Source organism: Strongylocentrotus purpuratus, unplaced genomic scaffold (assembly GCF_000002235.5).
Source record: "Strongylocentrotus purpuratus isolate Spur 01 unplaced genomic scaffold, Spur_5.0 spur5_scaffold_14, whole genome shotgun sequence".
NCBI lineage: Eukaryota > Metazoa > Echinodermata > Echinoidea > Camarodonta > Strongylocentrotidae > Strongylocentrotus > Strongylocentrotus purpuratus.
In genome coordinates, this window is record NW_022145599.1 from 21,147,828 (window position 1) to 21,171,233 (window position 23,406).

Here is a 23,406-nt window from a genome sequence, read left to right on the forward strand (position 1 = left end):
CATAGAAGTAAAAAGTGCCTCGATCTAGCTGTGCTTAAGAATGATCAATAATGATGATGATGATGATGATGATGAAGATGGTGATGATGATGACGATGATGATGATGAGGATGATGATAATAATAATGGTCATTTATACTGCGCCATACAAGAAGTACCGTACCATAGCTTCAAATGTAACAGAACAACAAAAAGGGGAAATGGTACCCCATCGGAGGCTGCATTGAAAGGGGCTTCCCCTGGTCTATGACGTCAAATAGCGGAAGTAACTGCCGCGCGCACAATGTGACGTACGTACGGACTCTCAGAACAGCTGGGCAGCACAATCATTGAAATCGACGATCGTGAAAAGAATAACAAACAACTGTTTGTTTGCTGCTCTACGATCTAACCATAACAATTCAGTAAGTCTTTAGAAATTAATTGATATTATTTACTTTCATGTCCCAGGCTTTGTGTAATCTTTAACTATAAAATGTCTACTGTGTAAAGTAGTTTTTAAAAGGCACTCCAGATCCAGCTAGCGCCGCGTACACATGCTGTACGCGTCCGAACAGCTACAGGGCCGGGTACGGCATGAGCGGCAGGCAGATAAGGCCGCGGCCGCGGGGAGCTTAACCGATGCAATGGATGGGGAATTTAAGTGTCACACCGATATGGACAGCATTTCCAAAAGGTGTTGTCACTTTGATCGTCTGTGTAAAACTAATGTAACTATTGTAATAAAGCCAACTTTATTTATTTTTTATTTTTATTTTTATATTTTTATTTTAACCGCACATTCACTAAACAATGTGTAGACCAGACTATATCTGCGTAGACTGTGCGCACCAACCCACAGTGCGTTAATCTTCATTTCATGAAGCCTGCACTTTTTAGGAAGAAGAAGAAGAAGAAAGCCAAAGGTAAGATTTATTTGGCCTAGAGGGATCTATATTATTATTGAAAGTCGTCCCAATAAAAGGTTTCTAATTCTTACTATTTTGATTGCCAAGTATGAAGCCTAGATCTTACCCTTTCTAAACATTATGTTCCATCAATTTTGTAGGTGCTGCCCGAAGTGTTCATCAGTTAACTTAAGACATCTAGCATCATGCCGGGGCCGGGGCTAATACTTCACGACACAATCTCTGTCAAGTCGCAGGGAGGTGATTGCAAAATTGAGCTCTGTTTTGGGGACATCACAAAACTCAAGAAAAAGGACAAAGTGGATGTCATCTTTGTGTCTTCTTTTGGGAGTGAGTAATTTTTACAGTTTTACAATATTCTTTCTGTCTCTCTCTCTTTCTCTCTTGCCAGTCTGTGTCTTTCTTTCTCTTTAAGTGTCTCCCTGTTGTCAATCTTGTTATAATATATCTCTTATATCTATAGTTTTCTCATTCTATGTTTATCCCCCTCCCCCCCCCCCCCCCCCCACTCCGTGGACTGCATTTGTGTCATTCCCAAAATATCCGGTAAAGGGGTACTTTTCACCCAACAAAGTCCGGCCCATATTGACTTAAACACCAGAGATAGGGGAGTGCTTTAAAAAATCTGGCCGTATTGACTTTACACACCAGAGATAGGGGGTGCTTTCAAGGGGAGGGAACATGCATACATTGTACTTGTAAGCGTACCCTAAATAACAGTAATACTGAGTGGGGGGGGGGGGGGGGGGGGGAGGGGGTGGGCCCGAATGTTAATGTCGTTATATTGTGTGTCTTTCTCAAAATACACGTTCACTGTATGTCTTCTTCATCCATTTCACTTTCATTTGTATTTTACCATTATAATATTAACAATACCTAAATATATTTATCAGTACATTTCTCTCTCTAGTATTTCTCCACTCTCGATCTGATCATCTAAATATTAATAAATGTACATATTTTATGTATCAACATGATGATTTACATCTATGTGTTGTAGAATACACGTCAGTGTCCACCAATTTTCTCCCTCCCTCTGTCTCAAGCCCCCCCCCCCCCTCTCTCTCTCTCTCTCTTCTCCCCTCCCCCTTCTCCCCCTCTCCTTCTCCTCCATAGTATTGTATGACTGTTGACTACAGCGTCATGTACACAGTAAGCATAAATGTTGGTTCAGCCAGCTAGTATCTTGTTTCTGTGCTTGTACTTACATGTACATGTAGTTAATAAAAATCCACTTTGGAGATTTGTACAAAACTGTATAACCCATCATAACGAACGCTAGATACGCGTGTTCATGAAAGGTATACATTTAAATGCACTGGTTGTACATTATCTGAAACACAGGTATTGTTTTAGAACAAAAGGTATTCATGAAGCATCTTCATCAGTTTGGACGTGATAATTCTGAAAAATGTGCAAAGTCTCCTTGTGTAAAAGATCTGTGGATATATGGGGGTCATTCATACAAGTGCTACCCTTGAAGTGTCTTATTTAGCCCTTATGTGGACTTTAAAGAATACCATTCTAATTCGAATCAATTTGAACGAATAACTGAACCGTACTGAAAAACTAAAACCCTTCTTAAGCTTTTATTGGCTATTGAAACAACCAGTTAGTTGCCATAGTAGGCTTTTATCCCACCTATAATGTGTATAATGTGTATGAGATATTCCAAGCGATGTGGAAGTCTAAGGTTTAAGAAAAAGTGAATAAAAGAGATAAGTTATAAAATGAATATAAATCTTTTTTTTTTCTCAATCTTAATCTGTCTTTAATATTTCTCACAATTACATATCTATCCAGATAACTATGACAAGATGCCAGGCACAGTGATCGGCGCTCTGCATGAGAACTTGGGCGTGGACGTCAAAGAGCTATCTCTAGATAAGGAAGAGGATCTCCGCTCTCTCTACTCGTGCTGGTGGTCCAAGCCGCTACCTTCCAAGATACCTTATCACAGACTACTCTGCTTCGAAAGTAGAAGGTAAGAAGTACTATGTGTTATAATTCATTTTGTGGTTGCAAGTGACTGATAAAAGCGTATTCTTCATCTTCTTCTTCTTCTTCCTCTTCTTCTCCCTCTTCTTCTTTTTTTAATGACTAATATTCATCTGACATCATCATCATAATTATTATTATTATCATTATTACTATGAATATATATATATTTTCAGATATGTTTTCACACTGTTTTCAATGCATGTCAGATTAAACTTATGTATTTTGTGGAGGAAATAAAATACCATATTGCACTACATGTAGATCTTACATATATGGTTCATGAATTTACTGCATCTAATGTTTCACTTATTAAGACTTTTTCCTATTCATTTCAAGCATTACAGTGTTTTCCTGTTTATAAACATCAGAAAATGCTCCTGTTGTTTTAATACAAACATAACCAAATTTGCCCAAGACATATATTGTTTGAAGTTTGAAGTTTATTTGTTCCACATTTACATACAAAAAACAATTTAATTTTTTTGTTTTGTTTAAACAAGTGTATAAGCGTAGATTACACCAAAAATTTAAGATTTCAGTTTCAAAATATATCGATATGATAGACAAGATAATAAAAATATGTGACATATTCAACAAATCATTAACCACTGGAGTGTTTCCAGATGCTTTTAAAATAGCAAAAGTAGTGCCGTTATATAAGAAAAACTGTAAACAAAATATAGATAATTATAGACCGGTTGCAATTTTACCTATATTTTCCAAATTGTTGGAGAGACTTATGTATAATAGATTGTATAGTTTTCTTACCAAATATAAGATATTAATTAATGAACAATTTGGATTTAGGAAAGGTCATTCGACCGCTCATGGTGTATTGAATATGTCAGATTATGTAATAAATGCATTAGATAATGGTAATTTTTGTTTAGGGCTATTTATGGATCTTTCAAAAGCATTCGACACCATCGACCACGACATTCTTCTTGATAAATTGTTTTATTATGGCGTAAGAGGAGTAGCCTTAAACTGGTTTAGATCATATTTGATGGGTAGAAAGCAATATGTGGTGGTCGATGGTGTCGAGTCCAACTTCAAAGAACTATCATGTGGGGTACCGCAAGGGTCTGTACTGGGACCTCTCCTGTTCTTGTTATATGTTAATGATGTTGTCAACAGTTCTAGTGTCTTTCGGTTTTCATTATTCGCAGATGACACCGTAGTTGTCATATCCCATAAAAATGCACACAGACTGATTGCGCTGGTGAATGAAGAATTAAGTAAATTGCTTTTATGGTTTCAGAGTAATAAATTACTTCTCAATCACGAGAAAACAAACTACATCATATTTCGTTCAAAGAATAAGAGAGTTCCCGGAGACATTAATGACATTTCTGTTAACAACATAGTCCTTAAACGTGTACATTCACTATCCTTTCTTGGTGTTACTATAGACGAATTCCTGGACTGGAAGACCCACATTAAAAATGTAACTTTGAAAGTATCTAGAAGCATTGGAGTATTATCAAAATTAAAATTTACCGTTCCCCAAAATGTTCTTATGTTATTATACAACTCGATAGTATTACCCCATTTGTCTTACTGCAATATAGTGTGGGGAAATTCATATTCATCTCATCTAAACAAAATGAAAATACTTCAAAAGAGAGCAATTCGAATTTTAACATATTCAATGTATAATTCTCATACGAAACTATTATTTAGCAGAATGAAGGTTCTTCCTGTCCAAGAACTAATATTACTTAATACTTGTATATTTATGTATCATTTCCACACTGGTAATCTTCCGCACATTTTTCAAAACATGTTTATTAGTAATTCATCCGTTCATTCACATAACACAAGGCAAACAAAGTTATTACACAAACCCCCTGTACGTACAACCCATGCACTGAAATCATTTAGAAATGTGGGAATAAGTAAATGGAATGATTTAAACGAGGATATAAGATCAAGTTCAACTTTGTCTAGGTTTAAAGTTTTGTGCAAAAGGGAACTATTTATTAATTTGTAAAACTGGGTAGGAGTATAAGTTTTAATCTCATATTTCGCATTTTTCATGTGTTTCCTCTTCTTCCTTTTTCTTTTAAATATTCTACTCTCTTCTTCTTCTTCTCTCTCTCTCTCTCTCTCTCTCTCCCTCTCTCTTATAATATGCTTTAAAGTACATTGCATTGTGTGTGTGTGTGTGTGTGTGTGTGAGTGGGTATGGCTGAGTGTGTTTGCACGATATTTGTAATTGTTTTGTAATAAGTAGGAATATACATGTATCTCTTTTTTGTTTTGCTTGTTATTGCATGTTTTTATTATATTTGTATTTAATTCTATGTTAATGGGCCCCATTTACAAGCTCTGCTTCTCAGGGGTCCATAGCCTGTCATCATGTTATAATTATTGTTCCAGTACCAGTGTCATTGTAAATTGTTTTTAATGATTGGCTGAATAAATTGAAAAATTGAATTGAAAGCAAAATGTGGGGAGCCTAAATAAAAAGCATAGCTTGTATGTGAATAGGCTCCATACTGAGTAACAAATAGTAGGTCTGAATTTAAAAGATATTATATGAGGCGAAGAAGGAGTAGTATGAGATTTTAAGGACGTACAAGGAGAGTGAATTTGAGAGAAAAAAATAATAAAGAGTAAAGAAAATATGTAAAATGATAAGTAGGAGACTATCATGGTTTTGCTCAGAGGTATATATGCATTACGTCACCTTTTGCTTCTTGGTTATTTAACAGGCATCGGTCAGGTCGCCCTCAGGAGTTGGTCGGCCACGCCTTCAGATGCCTCGTGCCCATCCTAAAGAACAAGGATGCCAGCGTCATCACACCATTACTCAGCACAGGCAATCAGGTATGAGTCTAGCCATGTTGTGCATTTTTCCTTTGGCCATTGTTAATTGAATAACTTTTTAAAAACGTATATGTTAACTTTATAAGTTGTAAAAGTAATTTTATTTTTGTGGTTTAAAAAGTTTTAGTACATAGTTGTACATGTATGTATGTGCAGTCTGTTTTTTTAATGATTTGACAAGAAAATCATTGACTATATTTGATAGTGGAATATTGTTTACAATGTACAGTTCACTGTATCGAAGCTGTTGAATCACATAGAGAGAGAGAGATTATATCACACTGGGATATATAATATCAGAATGGTGTACTAGTATCATTATTTTATGCAGGCTGGTACAAATGTGGTGGGTTTTTTTTTTTTGGGGGGGGGGGGGGTGGGGGGGATTTAAGTGATTCAATTTCAATGTATCGTATATGATCATGATTTTTTTAGATGGTCCTGCTGTGGCCTATCCAGTCCGTACAGCGCATTAGTAGGGAAATTATATTGATAATATTCCAGAATAGATGTCATCTTTTACTCCACATAAAATTGAGACCAAATAAGTACTGTTTGCCTTACCGGTGCTCTGGATTAACTTCCTTTAATGATTTGAGGGATAACGGATGTCCTTGTGGGTGGCATCGGTTTCCTGATTTGCTTCCTGATCAAATCAGGCTACCGATAATGATTGGATACATTCATTATTAAACGGGAAATCAAACCTTAAAGTATACCAATCACCAAAGCATGTTTTTCTCTTGATGCAAGGGGTGTATTTGGAATATGAGCTTTTGAATATTACTTCTACAAAGAGATGTTGCAGTTTAAAGACACTGTTAGTTACCGTAAAATAAAATGATAAGGCATGCATGAAACCCACGTTGAAGGTGTTATGTTGTCCTATTTTCCTCATACCGCTTAACCGTTAAGCTATATTCTAGGTAAAGTTTTTGTTTGGTTGCTTTCTAGGTATGCAGTGTACACAGATTATTTTTTCAAGTGATTGGTACTCTATACTTTATCAGGTTGCCGTAAATAGTCAGAAAAAATCAAGAGAAGAGCAATGTGTCATGTATAACTTATATCCTTTATTCATTTATTTGATTCTAAAATGGAAAATCTTTTCATTGTCATTGACATTGACTTGACTAAAGAATCATAAGTCAAATCAAAAGATCTTCTTATTTGGATGAATTAAAAGGATAAAACCATATGCTCAATTGGCAGGACACGTCTCACAGAATCGCCTACAGGTAGAAGCAGTTGGGTGAAAGTTTTACTGAATTCTGACAAATATTAAGAATGTTATGACGTTATTAAAAGTTGTTATCACTGCAGTGTTGTATACATGTATATACATGTATATCAAATTTTGAATCCCGTATGTATGTAAAGCGATTATGGCTTTCAAAAATTCATATAAGCTTTTCAATGTTTGTCTGAATTTGCTCAATTTTTTACCAATTTGCTTGTCTGATATTTCTGCTTTCTTTCCAAGCATTTTAATAGCTATTACAATGGACACACCAGATACTTTTGATCATTTACTTCTTTTTTATTTAATCAAAAGATTATCTTTTTTTTTTCCAATTCATTGAATTATTCATAGGGCAAGGCCTGATTTTGTCCATCTACATGTAGGCCTACATGTATGTGATATATAAAATAAGGGTTGCTTTGAATACAATGTACATGCATTAATTGTCCAATAATGAGAGAAAATAAGAATGAAAAATAGATATATAGACAATTTGCTGTTTTCATTTAAAAGCTTTGCCAGTAGTGATCATTCAAACAGCTTTGATACACTCAACATTTATGCCCAGCAATTTTTTATTCAGGCCTTGTCTTACAAAGAGCTGTGATTAGTGATCAAAGTCAGAACTTTGCAAGTCCTTGATCAATCACAAATTTATTATTATTATTATCATTTATTCGGCAAAAACAGAAAATCAGTGAATACAAAACAAGAGTACATTTGTAAAAAGAGTCGCATGGATACCGGGAAAAAGAAAAAAACATACTTAAGAACTATAACCTGAAGGTCTTCTTTTCCAATCCATGTTGTACTTTACAAAAATTATAAAAATAAAATGGTGAGGTATAACAATTTATGAATCACTGTGTAATCAACAATAATCATTGACAAGATTACAATCTCCAATCCCAAAGTACACAGATCTTTGTGATTGAAACGAAGTTGTGATCGATTTCAATCAGTCGCTATTCTTTGCAAAACATGGCCCAAGGCTCGAAATTGCAGTTGCCATGGTGCTATTGACAACCTGCAGTCGTACATAGGTTGAAATGACAATGAAAATAATACATGTGTACTTTGTACAAATCCATCCAATGTTGAAATGACCTGCAAAAGTTGAATATTTGCAATCTAGTTGTCTAGATTGCCTGGCTTGCAAACCAAAGAACGGCATATTACAGTGTAACCTGGTTTTAAGAGTGACCACCTTTATAGAAAGATGATAGGAAATCTTATTAGAATCCACATTTTGGGGTTTTCCTTGAATATAGTTTTCATTGAAATGTGTACTATAAAGGATGCAAACCAACCGTCTTCCTGAAGTGATCTGTACATGCATGACTATATATTAGAACCATGCAGTACAGAATATATGCATGCAGCATTTGTCATGCACTGTCCATGTATGCATCCCATTAGGAGCTGTGTATTCCCTCTCTTGGAAAAGAAATTTGCGGTCATGCAATCTTGACAAGGAAGCCGTATTGACTCATTAGGTGAAGGTCATATGATTGTGCCTCCGTCATGATGTCATTATATATTGCACAAGCGACTGTAATATAACTGCTCCTTATTACATGGTGATATTTTCAGTACTGAGTCTTCACATGCATTGACATGTACCTGTTCTAGGTGGGTATTAATATAAGCATTGTTTAGGTCAGTAATGATGAACAGATAGTTTTATATTCTTTGAATTTGTATGTTTAATATATAATGTCAAATTATAGTGCATTTTCTGTGCTCTCTCTCTTTCTGTTTCTTCCCCTTCTTTCTTTTAGACTCCCCCCCCCCCCCCAGCCTCTCTATCCCCCCCCCCTCTTTTTCTCTTTCTTTCTATATCAGCCTCTATATCTATAAACCATTTTAATGCAAGACAGATGATTTGAATCATAATGTTTATTTGTAATCATAAATGTAATCTATAATACATATGTTAATGTAGATCAGGCTATGATGATTTTATTAGCTTGTCATATTCCAATAATACACAGGCAGGCTTCCTAACAGGAATTACCCTTTTTTTTAATTTAGTTAAATATGGCCTATACAGCATCTCAGGGAGTGGCTAATTGGAAGGACCAACATAATTTTGCATCCTCAAAGTTTAGTTTAAGTTGTTGGTCTTTTTTTACCTGACTGCTATTGCTTTAATATAGGATGCAACCCCATGCAACTAGGCTACAAAACGTTGTAAGTCCTCTCCAAGTAACTTGGGAATGTAGATTATATCAAAGTGAACCAGCAGAACAAGTTTGTTTGAACCTAGGACCAACTGGTTGAAATTCCGCTGCTCTACCACTTAGCTGTATATTTAGTGTAAATAAATTCCTGCCCAGAAGCCTGATTATATGCGTTAACATATTCATTACCATTGTTTGTACCCTTTTTTAGTGTGTGGTACAATTTGGTCGAATAAATAATAATAATAATAATATTAATTTGTTCTTGGTATGTTTCCTGAAGTCAATAGTACAGTGCTCTGGTGATAACCCTGTATACACTTCCCCCTCTTACATCACCTGACAGGGCATCGACCCTAAGGTCATGTTGGAGGGCATGGTCCACGCAGCGATCAGCTGGGTCAAGGCTGGCCTTCCCATCAGGCTCCTGAAGATCGTCATCTATGCAAACATCAAAGACGGACAGGCCACTAATTTCTTTCGAGGTGTAGATAATAACATCCTGGAAAATTTTGCAGAGCTCAAGTCGAGATACGAGTCGGCTAATCTTATTCCTCAGGTATGCCTTTATTTATGAAGTAAACCATTGGAAATGAATCTCTCCTGGACATCTAAACCCCTACCCCTTCCTCGCTCTCTCCCCCCCCCCCCCCCCCCCCCCCCCCCCCCCCCTCCCCACACCCTCTTTGCTCCTCCAATTCTCGACATGTCTGCAGAGCTCAAGTCCAGATACGAATCGACCAATCTCAGGTCAGGTCAGGTTCAGATTTGAATGTTCTAATCTCATTCCCAGTTATGATTTGGATTATAATTTACATTTTACCCTTATGTTCCCCCTCAGTAATTACCCCCCCCCCCCCCCCCCCCATCTCTTGTTCTGCACATCCTGAATCACACATTTATCACTATGATGCTAAAGCTCAGCAACAACTAATGTGTAGGTCATATATCTAAATTTATGTATTTCATTTGATTGAGCACAATATTATTATAGGCCTAGGAAATAATCATAAGTGTATACAAAAATTACATACCAGGGGGTGTTTCACAAAACTTGTCATCTGAAATGCTTGCTCTGATTGCATTGTTATCAGCAGATTTGTCACTGATATTTGTCATTGTAAAAAGGCTTTGTGAAACGGGTCCCTAGTATGTATATAAAATATTTGTTCTTTGATTTTTTTTTTTAAAATTAATCATTATAATCAAAAGAGAGTGATCACTGAAAGTTTGCAAATAATGAATTTAAAATATAACTTTTCCATCAATGCATGCAGGAGGTAACCCTGGAATACGACGTCTACCTCTCGTTCAGCGACAAGGACCAGGAGATCGCAGACAAGATCCAGGCCCAGCTCCAGGAGGAGAAATCTGACATCCGCATCTTCACCGCCAGACAGAAGGTGGATACGGAGGCCTTCTGGCAGGACCAGATGTATGACGTGGTCTCCAAGTCGGCCAGAGTCGTCACAGGTAGCTTGAATGAAAGGAGGGTTTTATCAAGATGGTGGTCCATCTACTTGCTTTAAAAATGAGGTTGAGTACTGGGGGGGGGGGCATTTTACAAAACTTGACATCTGTGACAAATGACAAATTTTGTTATAAGCTACTGAAATCCTTGCTTCTGATTGGTTATCAGCAGATTTGTTACTGATTTTAGTCATTTGTCATTGGAAAAAGGCTTTGTGAAATGGGTCCCAGGTCGCGCAATTATGTTGTCAAAGCAATAGTCTAGAAGCAATTGGAAAATGGCTGATTACAGAGCTGCCAACCAGTATGATTTTATCTTATTTTGTACGATTTTAATAAGTAAATAGGACAGTACGATTTAATTTTTTTTTTTTTTTAATTTGAACAAATTAAATGTGCTTGTGTATTTTGTGTGTGTGTGCTATTTTCAATGGCAAATTGCCCATTCTCTCCTGGAAACTATCCTACAAGCATCTCACATTGGCAATTTTGGGATGTTCATTGGTTCATCAAACACACCAGTCATGACAAAATCATGCATATCAACCAATGGTCCATAAAAATACATTTACATGCTGTTCATTTGTTCATTGAATGATCATTCATGACGCACTCTAATATATTCAACAAAATATTTGTAAAATATGCTCATGCATAATTCTTCAAAATGTTGATGAACACAGTCTAACATTTAAAAAAGTACTTATCGATCAAATTTATTTTATTTATTTATTTTTTTTTTTGGGGGGGGGAAGGATAAGATTTTTGTTCAGTTGGGGTAATTGGCAACTCTGTGATTAAGCAAACAATTATGCAAACAAAAATGAGTATATGGGACTACATCCAAAATGTATGGACCAAATTTTTCATTCATTTTATCATCATTTTTCAAATACAAGGGCATTTGCAGAGGAAAGCCTTTCAGGTGACATTTCTTTGATCATATTATTCTAAAATAGCATACAGAGGATGAGAAATCTTCCGAGTATAAAGTGTTCTTATCCTTTTCTAGAGCTCAACCTTCTTTTCAAACAAGGGTTCTGCCTGATGTCAAGAAAACTTAAGCGTAGCTAGTATACACTTCACATTATGGTATCACCAATATGTACAACAAACCACCTGACCCTGGGTCGAAATGCAGACTTTACAAAAGGACAGAATTTAGAGTAAAACAAGTAGCAAGGCTAGTGTAGGGGACAGCAAGCTAGGTCACAAACAGACAAGAATAAGATTTTCAAGCTGTAAAAACACCTTGTATTTGGCTAGAAAGCAATTGATACCAGCATATTCACTTATTAAACTGAAATATAATATTTAAAATGGGCCTTGGAAAATCTTTGAGAGCTCCTTGAATTTCAACCCTGTTATTTGATCTTTATGCAGAAAGTGATGGTTTTTGCTGGTACTTTAAAGGGATCCGGTAACTTTGTCTCAGATTCTGAAACAAAATTCTGGATTTAGCTCATGATGCAATGATAATTATAAACCTTTAGGTCAGTCAGGAGCCCCATGACTTTTACAAGCCGATCGCCTGTTTGATTATCAAGATATTTATGATTGGAATTACAAATTTTGAAAACCGTTCGCCTGACGGTTTTCATAACACTACAGTCTATTGGGGAAAACGAGTATGGTAAAACCGGTCACTCAAAGATTTTTACTTTTTTGAGGCACTTCTTGATCATTTTGAAGCGCAATTTTTTTAGGGCTTCAATATTACACCATATCACAGACACTGATAACACTTAGGGCTGTGTATCTCAGATTTAACATTGTTAAACGATCCCTTTAATTCAAGATTGTCAAAACATATACAAATACACATACATTTAGCAGACAGATACTGGTATATAGATGATAATAATATTAATAGTAATATGTCTTGTTTACCCAGGACATGGGTAAAACTGTTGGCCCTGCAATCATTAAAAACAATAAAAACAATTCCACACTAAACTTTTGAGCCCATTTTGATGTTCAAAAAGAAAAACAATCTTTTCATTGTCAAAAGTATATTAGAACTATTTAGCTTTTGGATGTTTGGATTGTTAGAATCACCAGCCACACTGAGAGAGTTAGGAATAGTAACCTCCATCTCAAAACTTTAATAGTAAGTTGTCAAACTCTATGCCCTGCAATGTCTGGTTACCTTTTCAGTCATTTTCCATCGTTACAAACAAATATTTAAAATGTTGTGGAAATAGTGGACTTTTGCCATAATCATCACCTTCATAGTAAGATTTGCTTTTGACAGATTTAGTTTTAAAAATTTACTACTTGAGGCTGCTTATGTACATTACCCGTAGTTAATGTATATTATTGGCTTTTATACAGTGTTTTTTTTTCTTTTCTTCTTTCTTTCTTTCCCTCTTTTATATAATATGTTTGTATCTTTTCCCTGGTGCTCTTCCAGGAGTTGGAGGGAAACGCCCAATGGGTCATAGGAATTCCACATTTCTTTTTCTTTCTTCCAGGCAATTTCGGGAAGCGCAACAGGGGAAGCTGAATAATTTTTTCTTTGATAATTTATACCTCATGTCTTCTTTGTCTTGTATCTTGTCATGATAATGATGATATTCACCGCAGTGCACTCAGTTTTCTTAATATGTACCTCATGTGTCTTTAATACATTCATGTACTTGACACAATGCAAGGTATAGGGATATTGATTTCTGTTTCTCATGATCCTGATTCTTAGAAAGAAACAAACAAATATAGTGTAGTTTATATTATAATGTTTTAAAATTGAAATTTTTATTTGTTTTCATCTACCTTTATGGGAATATGATAATTGAGCAACCATGTTGTACATAAGCTATATCAACTTTGCAGCTCAAGCTATTCACTATAATTTGCTTGCATGCTACTTTTCACACCAGGGAAAAAATACACGGCGGCTTGTAGCGAATGCCCGCAAAATGCAAAAAAGGGCCCCCGAAATTCATAAAAAAGCCCCCAAAATGTGCATAGACTTCAATGCAACACAAATTAAAGAGTGTTAATTTCATGCAATTAAGCAAGCTTGAAAAGTAGCCCCCCAAATTTTTTTAATTTTTTTTTCTCCCCTGTTTCACCCCAAAGTCCTCAGCTCCAACTACCTGGCTTCGGAATCCTGTCTGGAACAGTACAACATCGCCCTCTGTTGTAACAGACAGGCACATCGTAATGTGCTGGCGCCCTTTTTTGTGGAGACAGTGACCCTTCCAACATATATGGGTCTTGTGCAGTATGCAGACTGCAGGTACTTTCGCTTTACTATCCAAGCAGATTTTTGCAAACTTTTTTGTTTTTTTAAAGTAGCTTAGTGAAATCTAGCCACAAAAAGCTGGTCTACAAAGCATGATTAATTTCATTTTAGCTATCTTCTGGTACGGGTCGATGGTATCCCTTACTGCCTTTGTCTCTGAGTTTTTGTTTTTGTTGAACTTTGCCTGAAAGTTAAATAAACAAATTAAATAAATGTAACTTGTAAATTTATATATAATGATTTTCACAACATAGATCATGTCCCTTTTGGCAGCACAATATCTTGATAATCAAGAGAAGAAGATAGATCAAGAAAATGCACCAGTCTAGTGGGGATTTTATTACCCCTCTCCAGGACATATTGTTGATATTTGCCAATTAAAAGAAAATGAGACTGTAGCTCTCATTTTATTCTATTGGAAAAGCAGGACCTATTAAATTAATGGTTGTTCTAACTATTTCCTTTGAAATGTTTGCAATACTTAAGCTGTTCTCTGCAATATGCGGCACCAACAGCCAACAATACCTATTTCCCTCCAAAACTGTTTATTTTTATTTCTTGGCCTGCATATGATATTGACTCAAACAGGGAGAACATGGATGCTAGCATAGCCCAGGCCTGTGGTCAGTTGGTCAAATCCCTCACTGCCACAGACAAAGTGGTCAAGGTTGCCACCACAGATCCCAACCACTACGATGTCTTTGTGTCGTATTGCCATGCCGACGCAGACCAGGCCACGCCCATTGTCAGCCAGCTGCAGAAGCTAAACCCTGAGCTGAAGATATTTTATGACATACAGGAACTTAAGACTGGTGAGAGTCACTTCTCTGCACTTTCTACTCTACCCTATATAACACAGCACATCTCACAGTTGCATTCACAATTCTAGTTCAGTCTATACAGTGGCATTATAGTTCATTTTACATATTTCTGTTTCCTTAGCATGCTGAGCATATTTGTTGAGCTTTTGTATTACTGGTCTTATAGTGTTGTGGCAACTCATTCTGATGTTTTGAACACTGGTGAGCACATCTTCTCCGCAATCTCTGCTTTTCTTCTTAACAAAGCACCCTCTGCAATTCTAGTTTAGTCTTCTGCGTACTGGCATTTACATGTATAGATCTTCTCTATGGTTTTTGTTGCCTTTTACTTCTGCTGGCATACATGTTCACATTTGTGTTGCACATAGTTTATAGAGCCTTTTGTGTTTCTGTTGTCATGGCATTACATTAAGCTTTTTATCACAGTAATGATCTCTTTTCTTCTTCTTGTCTCTTAGCTCATTATATACAGGTATCTCTGGTATACTAATTATGACTAACATGTACAGTACCAGTAGTTGGAGCCATATTCCAACCATTCTCATAATTATATTTTGTGTTTGGAGCCAGAAGGGTTTTGACTCATATTCTTTAACGCCCTTCTGGTTCCAAACAGACAAAAGATGAACATTCATACATAATCTATACACTGTATAGACCCTGTCTGTCAGACAACTTTAATAATAATCTGGTGAAAAATTGAATACAAGAAACATTTATTTATTTGTTTGTTATGTAGAAGAAATAAAACATTAAAGATACAAACTCATTGTTGAATATTAAGACTGATGAAGCTGACATAATTTGCACCTTTGATAATGCATCATTTGTCTATTAATGGTTTTGAAATGGAGACTAATCTTATTCATTTTCAATTGGTGCCATAATACCAATTACAAAGTATGAAAATTGGAGGTGTACAGTTGAATGCCTACGGTATAATGCACCATTAAACCATTTTGTCATGAGATATAATTATTCATGTGTTAGAATCATTTTGAACGTTATGAAATATTTTTCCGGGGTATTATAGTGTAATTGATATGTATTTTGAAAAATGGCATTTCTGTTAAATTATGTTAAAAGTCCCTGCAGTTGTTGAGAAATCATTTTCTCCTATCCCTCTTTAATACACTATACCATGCAAGTTGTCACTGTATAATGCTTTCCCTAGTCAAAATAAAATAGTCTAAAGCTAAGTCTCTACATATATTTTTCATTTATCTTATGTTCTAAATCCCTAGCATAGAAATTTTTTTTCTTTTTTTTTTTTCTTCATTTTTTCCATATGAAAATAGAAGAAAAAAAGTCCAAGTTTTCTAGGAAATACCATAAAAATAGAGAGAAAATAGCCCCCCAAATATATATATGTGCATGTAAAAAACAACGAGATGTTTTTTCTTCTAATTTCTCATCCACTTTGTCCAATACGTGATGTATTCACTATCTTTCTCAAAATAAGTAATAATTGAGTCTGCAAAGTCTTTCTTGTCTTTATAACTTTATTCCAGTATCCAATATCTTATTAAAATTTTGTAAAAGTAAAATAAATTTACAGAGTTTCATGTTCCTTAAAGGGATTGGGTCACTTTGTCTTAGATTCTTAAACAAAATCCTGGATTTAGCTCATGCTGCAATGATAATTATAAACCTTAAGATCAGTCAGGAACCCCATGACTTTTACAAGCTGATCACCTGTCTGATTATCAAGATATTTATGATTGGAAATCGAAATCAAATTTTGAGTTTTCCTAGTGGTTTTCATAAAACTACAGTCTATTGGGGAAACTAGCTCGGTAAAACCGGTCGCTCAAAGATTTTTACTTTTTTGAGGCACTTCATGATCATTTTGAAGCGCCAGTTTTTTTAGGGCTTCAATATTACACTATATCAAAGACACTGATAACATGTAGGGCCATGCATCTCAGATTTAACATTGTTAAACGATGCCTTTAAAAATCATTCTTGAAATTTGGTGAAAACAAAGTAAATTTACAAAGTTACATGTTCGTTAAAGGAATCTCTAGATTCATGTAGGTTTTACAGGAGCTTGAAATCCTCAAGGCAAGGGATAAATCTGACATCTTCATGTTTCTTGAATAACTTTGATATTGTTGTTGATCATTTACAGGGCATGAATGGCAGCGTACCTTGTATCATTCAATCGACGGGACATCCTGTATGATAGCTCTCATATCACCCAACTATCTCAAATCAGCTGTGTGTATGGAGGAGTATAGCCTGGCACAAACTAAACATCTCTCTCAAGTAAGTTGTTCGTTTGGAGTCAAGCAAAGGTCAAGTCTTTGATTAAAATTTAAATTGGCTCACTAACACTGGGAAAAAATTGCCATTATTATTATTATCATTAGGACTTAACCAATCAACTTTATAACTACACATTTAGGATGATTTAAGATAAGAAGTACATGTATTCATCAGGATACTGGTGATTTTCATATTAAAAGCACTTTATAGAAACATTTAACCTCTTAAAGACTTTCCAAAAGCAGGGGGAAAAATATTTTACAAATTGGGGGGAGGGGGGGGGGCTACTTTTCAAGCTTGCTTGCATGAAATTACACTCTTTAATTTGTTTTGCATTGAACTTTGCAAATTTTTGGGGGGCTCTTTTTGGCATTTCGAGCGCAAATTTGCCCGAGCCCCCGTGAATTTTTCCCTGTCCAAAAAGTGCTCATAAACATTAAACAATTATCGCTATCACTATAGGACACCCTGCACCTGATCCCAGTCTGCATCTCTGATGGCATCGAGCAGGACTTTGCCCAGGTATCCCACATCCCCATGCTGGACGCTCGTCCTGGAGCTTACGCCGGGGCGGTCAGCAGCATCTGCTCTGCGGTTGTGTCCTGGCTGGAGACAAACTCCTTCGCTCATCTGGACAAACTGCTCAAGAAGAATCTGGTAAGTACTCTCTAGTAGATTATTTCAGTGACCCAGTCTGAAAACTTATCTAATGGGCAACTTTAACTAATATCATCTTTTTTACCATGTATAATAGCATAATTGTATCTAAGTATAGTTTATATGTAGCTCGTTGTAAGTGCCTTGAGCACCCTCTGAGTGGATATGTTGCGCATTATACATGTCTTTATTATTATTATTAAGTAGAGGTCTTTACCTTTTCAACCTCATGGATAATTAAGCAATGAAATAGAAAATCATATTGTACAACTTGTCTCTGAAAATCTGGACAAACTGCTGAAGAAGAACCTGGTAAGTGCTCTCCAGATAGTGTGTCACTTCGAAGGGCAATCCAACTTCTGTAATAATTGTGTGAAAGAAGAAAAATTAAGACAAAGAGGATGGTGCGAATGTGAAAGATACTGGACAAATGATAAGTTATGGAAGTTATGAATGTTTGAAAGATAAGATCACTAGCTCTATGTGAATCTCTGTTTGGTCATTTTTCTAGGATAATCAAGTGGATGTCCCGGATATGATGGAGAAACTCAGAGCAGTGAGGTTCTGGGCAGAATATGCGAAAACCTTTATATCTGTTAAGACCTTTCCACCCACATTTGAAAAGTTAGAGGATGCAGAAGGTAAGGCTGAAACCACAGGAAAGGATCAGAATGGAGCAGAAGAAGCCAAAGAAGGAGAGAAGGAGATGAAGGAAGGGTCAGAGGGGGCAGGAAGTGATGTCAAAGGTGATAGTGGTGTTGCGGAAGTACAGACGGAGACGGGAAAGGAAGATGAAGCGAAAGAAGATATCGGTAAATCAGGTGAAGTGGGTACAGATGGTAAAGAGGATGTTGGACAGATAACTGAAGATCAGAAAGTGAAGACGAAAGAAGGAGAGAAGGAAGAACCAAAAGATGGAGAGGAGAAGCCAACTTCTGAACCTGAATGCCCACATAAAGATGGCGGAAGTGCGACACAGTCTGAGAAGACTTTCAAGTCAGCCACTGTAGTCTTCAGCTACCACCAGACCGACGTCAAGTTCGTCTACTTCCTCAAGCAACTCATCAGCGCCTATGCCCCTCATCTTGTCCTCAAGTCCGAGTTCAAGACAGACCAGGCGCGACTGGACAGCCTGGAGGCAGCGGACAGCATCATCGCTCTCCTCTCGCCGAACTACATCGAGTCTCCTCAGCATGTCGAGGAGTTCCACATGGGTCTCTGGAGGCAGCGTGTGAGCCCTGAGGAAGCCCCTCTCCTGGTGCCGGTCCAGGTGGCCCTCCTGCCCAAGCGGCCCACCTACTTCCAGCTGATGGGATATCCAGTGAACTCCTGGGATGCCATGTGGGCCGACCTCTTGGGAGTGCAGAACATCAGGTCACCCGCAGAGATCGACAACTTCCGCCATTCTCTAGTGAAGAAGAAGCTGCCAGCGATCTCTCCAGATGAATTGCATCCGATGACAGAGGTTGCTCAGGTTGTGATTTCTTCCATCAAAGCTAGAAGGTTAGTAGATTTGAAGGATGGTAGTTCTTTAAAAGCACATTGCGTTTCTAATGTTTTACAATTTCACTAGTATGATAATGACTTACATCATTAGGAATTAGTTTTACGATTGAAAAACTGGCAACTTACTTCAAGTTGCCAGTACTTATCTGATAAAGATAAACCATAGACATCGAAACTATATAGGGTCAGTATCTTTTGGACATGTCATAAAACTAATTCCTGATCATAAGTTGTTTTGCTTTTCAATGGATGTGAAGTAAATGTCTCTTCTAGTTCTTTTCAACTACATTGAAGAATTATATGTGTTTCTATGAATGAAAACTAGATGAAAGTTTGGTAGAAGAATGAAGATGATGACTCTGTTCAGTCTTGAATTAGCTCTTTTGAAAGAAATCCTAAAATGATTTTACAGGGCAGATTGAGAGCAATCGTGTTGTCCTTGAACTTGATTTGTATGTAGAGTTAGATGGAATTGTCTGCAAGAGAGAAAAAAGACTCTTTGTAAAAGCGAACAGGTTATCATCCCTCCTGCTCTTAAGGAAAGGTGTATGTTAACCCATTGCCTACTGGAACTGGGTGGCTCCTGCATTAAAGCCTATGGGAATGATAGAATTTAATAGTTGATGGGTTAAGATGAATTCTGAAGTATTTTACCTGCAGTGTCCTTATCTACATTGTATGTCTGAGTGAAGATATTTGGTTTCATATTTCTGGAGAAGGGTTGTATACATATCAGTGATGTAACACCAATTTTACATGTATTTGATTGTCTGTTGTACTCTACCATAGGACAATCATCGTAGAGGATCCGCCTCGTGTGCGACCAGCTCTTGTCAACACTGTCGTACTTCAGAAAGAGCTTGCGACACTCACACAGAAAACTGCACCATCATTAGATCAGGTTAGTCAAGAACTTGCTACAAAGACTTTATTTGATTCCAATCACAGTAAAAACGACCTCATACATTTTTGTAAAACATAGGCAAAGAAAAATACATTGAAATATATATATATACAGTGTGTCCCAGAAAAAACAAAACCGAGAGTTATCGATGTTTTATCATAACTTAATCAAAACTATAATGAATAAATGACACATATTTGTAAAGCTTAGATCCTCTTCTTTCATCTGAGGCAACTCACAAAGAAGATGAAAGACTTGATGCATGGCTGATCGTCAACGAAACGGAGTTAAGTTTTTTGTCAACTCTGTTTTTTGCTACGGCAGGCAGCCAGTGAAAATAAATTTGTTTCATTGAATGATGGAAATGCAAGCATTACTTTAAACACACATAACTTTGTTATTCCAAGCTCATTTTTCCTGATTGAGGTGTCAAATGAAAGGGCAGAAAATGAACTTTTTAGAAATGTGATTTTTACTTTGAAATTCAGATACCGTCCATCAAATGACTTTTTGGTTTCCTCTCTTCAAATTGTTTTAATCACTCATACACGAAATATGCATCATATGAGTTCAAATGAAAGAAGAGGATCTAAGATTTACAAATATGTGTCATTTATTAATTATAATTGTGATTAAGTTATGATAAAACATCAATAATTCTTGGTTTTGTTTTTTTCTGGGACGCACTGTATACCGGTAAATTGGAAAAAGAAAGAAAAAGAAGACATGTTTGAATCTATTAAAAGTATAGGATGGAAAAAGGTGCATCCGTAAAAGACACAGGTGCTTGACGAATGGGCACACCCTGAGCGCATCACAATTTGATTAACAATAAAAAGCTCAATCTGCTGGAGAAGAGTAAAGGGATCAACAACCCTTACAAGATATCATTTAAGAAGAACTATACAATGACAAGAAGTGCTGCTAAGTTTACGTTTAAACGATTTGTTGAACTTAATTGGTTGTAAAGAATGTGGCAATGTGTTCCAAACTTTAGGACCATTATGACGAAGAGAAATTCCTGAAGATTCTTGAGTTTCTGTTAGGCATTTCCTAATGAGTTTGATCATTCTTTCTATTATGCCATGCTCGTAAAGGTCTGTTAGTGTTCCTCCTCTGTATATGAAGGCAGATATCTTCTGAAGAATATTCAATTTTGTGAGATATAATCTGTATTGATGTGTTCTTTTTCATTGGGAAAGCTTAAAAGTATGTACAATGTATGTACATGTATATTCACCAACACTTCCAGTGATGGAGAGTGAAAATGCAATCAGATACATTCTTAAATACATAGATCTCTAATTTATAAATAATCACTGCTATATTGTCTTTACATAGTGTCTGGTTGCTGTACCAACACCTGAGGAAGGAGCCTCAAAACCATGCTCTATCATGTAAACAAACATGATGACTCAAAGTTGTGCAGGAGGGGCACTCACTACACAACACTTGCTGTATAACATAGAACAAATAGAAATGAATGACAAAATGAGGAGAAGAGGGATTTTCAGGCAGAGCACTGATCTCGGTTAGCTGACTAGCTTGCCTTCTTCATTGTCAAGTGCTGGAAATTATAAATCAATTAGGATGAAATTGTTGTTTTTCATACTATTTTTATTGATAATGTATTACCGGTATACATAGAAGTGGATCTCAATGAATTTCAGGGGGAGAAGGAGAGGGAGAAAGAGGATGAAGAAGAGGAGGAGCAGCTTGAGGATGAGGGGAAAGAGAAGGTGGAGGGGGAAGTGGATCAGGAGGGAGGAGGGGGATAAGAAAGAAGAGGAGGAGATGGAGATGGATGAGACAGGGAAGAATGTAATGTAGAAAAATGAAACTCCATTGTTACCACTATGCCAAAACATATACAGGTCTGAGCCAGTAAAAGGTGCCTAGATGAAATAAAACTGAAATTACCTCATTTTTGATCAAATTAGACTTCCATTTTATATCAATTTTATTCAATTGAATCCTAGATTGTATCTCGCATGGATTTTCATTCCATCGTATATTGGAAATGGGTGTAGGTATATTTAACATGACTGAAATAGTTTTATTATAGATCTTTATCATCATTTATGCAAAAGTGACACATATCAAATGTTATAAAAATCTCAGATCATGTAGCACACTGCCAAGTTATTTGAATTATATGGCAAGAAAACTACGTTATAAGGAATTCAATTAATGTTGATTTTAATCTGAGAGTATAAAGTGAGAGAGATAGAGAGAGAGAGAGAGAATGGGATGGGATGTGGAGGATTCAAGAGAATTAGAGATACTGAGGCGACCAAATTTGACCAAAAACTTTAGTGTAACTGATTCCAATCTTGCTTGACCAAATCTTGAAAACTAATTATTTAATAATTGTGACCAAACAAGTTTAATTATAGATCTCTATCATCATTTTTGCAAAAGTGATACATATCAATGTTATAAAAATCACAGAACATGTAGCACACTGCCAAGTTATTTGAATCATATGGTAGGAAAACTATAAGGAATTCAATTAATGTTGATTTTAATCCGAGATTATGAAGTGTGAGAGAGAGAGAGAGAGAGAAAGAGAAAGAGAGAGAGAGAGAGAATTTTGACCAAATATCAGTGTAACTAATTCCAATGTTTTTATTGACCAAATCTTGACAACAAATTTTCAAATAAGTGTGACCAAATCTACAGGTATATGTAGGATCATATGAGCAATACCGGTACTGCCAATAGAGGTAATCATGATATTCACATGGAATTTTAGTCATTTAGATTTATCTTCATAATTTTTTTATTTTTTATTGAAGTGCTGTATGGATCTGAAATCAGGCCATTTCTTATTTTACAAAACATAAAACCTTCATTATGTTTGTGAGTTATTCATGTAAAATGTATGTTTACATGAAGAATACTGTGTTTCAATTAGGTATTTCAATATCAGGACTGTACAGTATATACATTTTTGAAACAATTTATCAATTTACAATGTAGTCTTTAAAGACAGGTAATTACTTACTTGTTGTGAAGAAAAGAATGATTTTCTCAATGAATATTCCATCACCAAGTAGATGAACCTCTTCCGTGATACAGTGGAGCCTGTATTTAAATACCACTCAAGGAGACTTGAAAGTGGTCTTTATAGGCAGGTGATCTTTAAGTACAGGACTACAGGTTCCTTCAGTACATTTGTCAGTGGCAAATGCTGATCAGGGGTAACAGAAGAAATTGATCTTTTTAGGCAGGTGGTCTTTCTATACAGGTGGACACTATAGCACATTTGACTGTAATAATCTTCTGTTTGTTCAGTATTGGAAGTATTCTACAAGAAGATTAATTGGGATAAGGCATAGTAGAAGTCCAGTTCATGCTTCCAAG

The 23,406-nt window shown here is 36.1% G+C and overlaps 1 protein-coding gene across 1 annotated transcript; it reads left to right on the forward strand.

Annotated features, from left to right (window-relative positions):
- Positions 1 to 294: 294 nt before the first annotated feature.
- LOC115918617 lies at positions 295 to 23,127 on the forward strand. The gene is made up of 13 exons (XM_030985143.1): positions 295 to 404; positions 1,049 to 1,238; positions 2,712 to 2,892; positions 5,627 to 5,741; positions 9,514 to 9,726; positions 10,445 to 10,640; positions 13,719 to 13,878; positions 14,473 to 14,696; positions 16,837 to 16,973; positions 17,436 to 17,630; positions 18,142 to 19,133; positions 19,926 to 20,037; positions 21,382 to 23,127. Exons 2-13 carry the CDS (start codon positions 1,094 to 1,096, stop codon positions 21,439 to 21,441), a joined length of 2,730 nt encoding a protein of 909 aa, XP_030841003.1. The 5' UTR covers positions 295 to 404; positions 1,049 to 1,093; the 3' UTR covers positions 21,442 to 23,127.
- Positions 23,128 to 23,406: the final 279 nt, after the last annotated feature.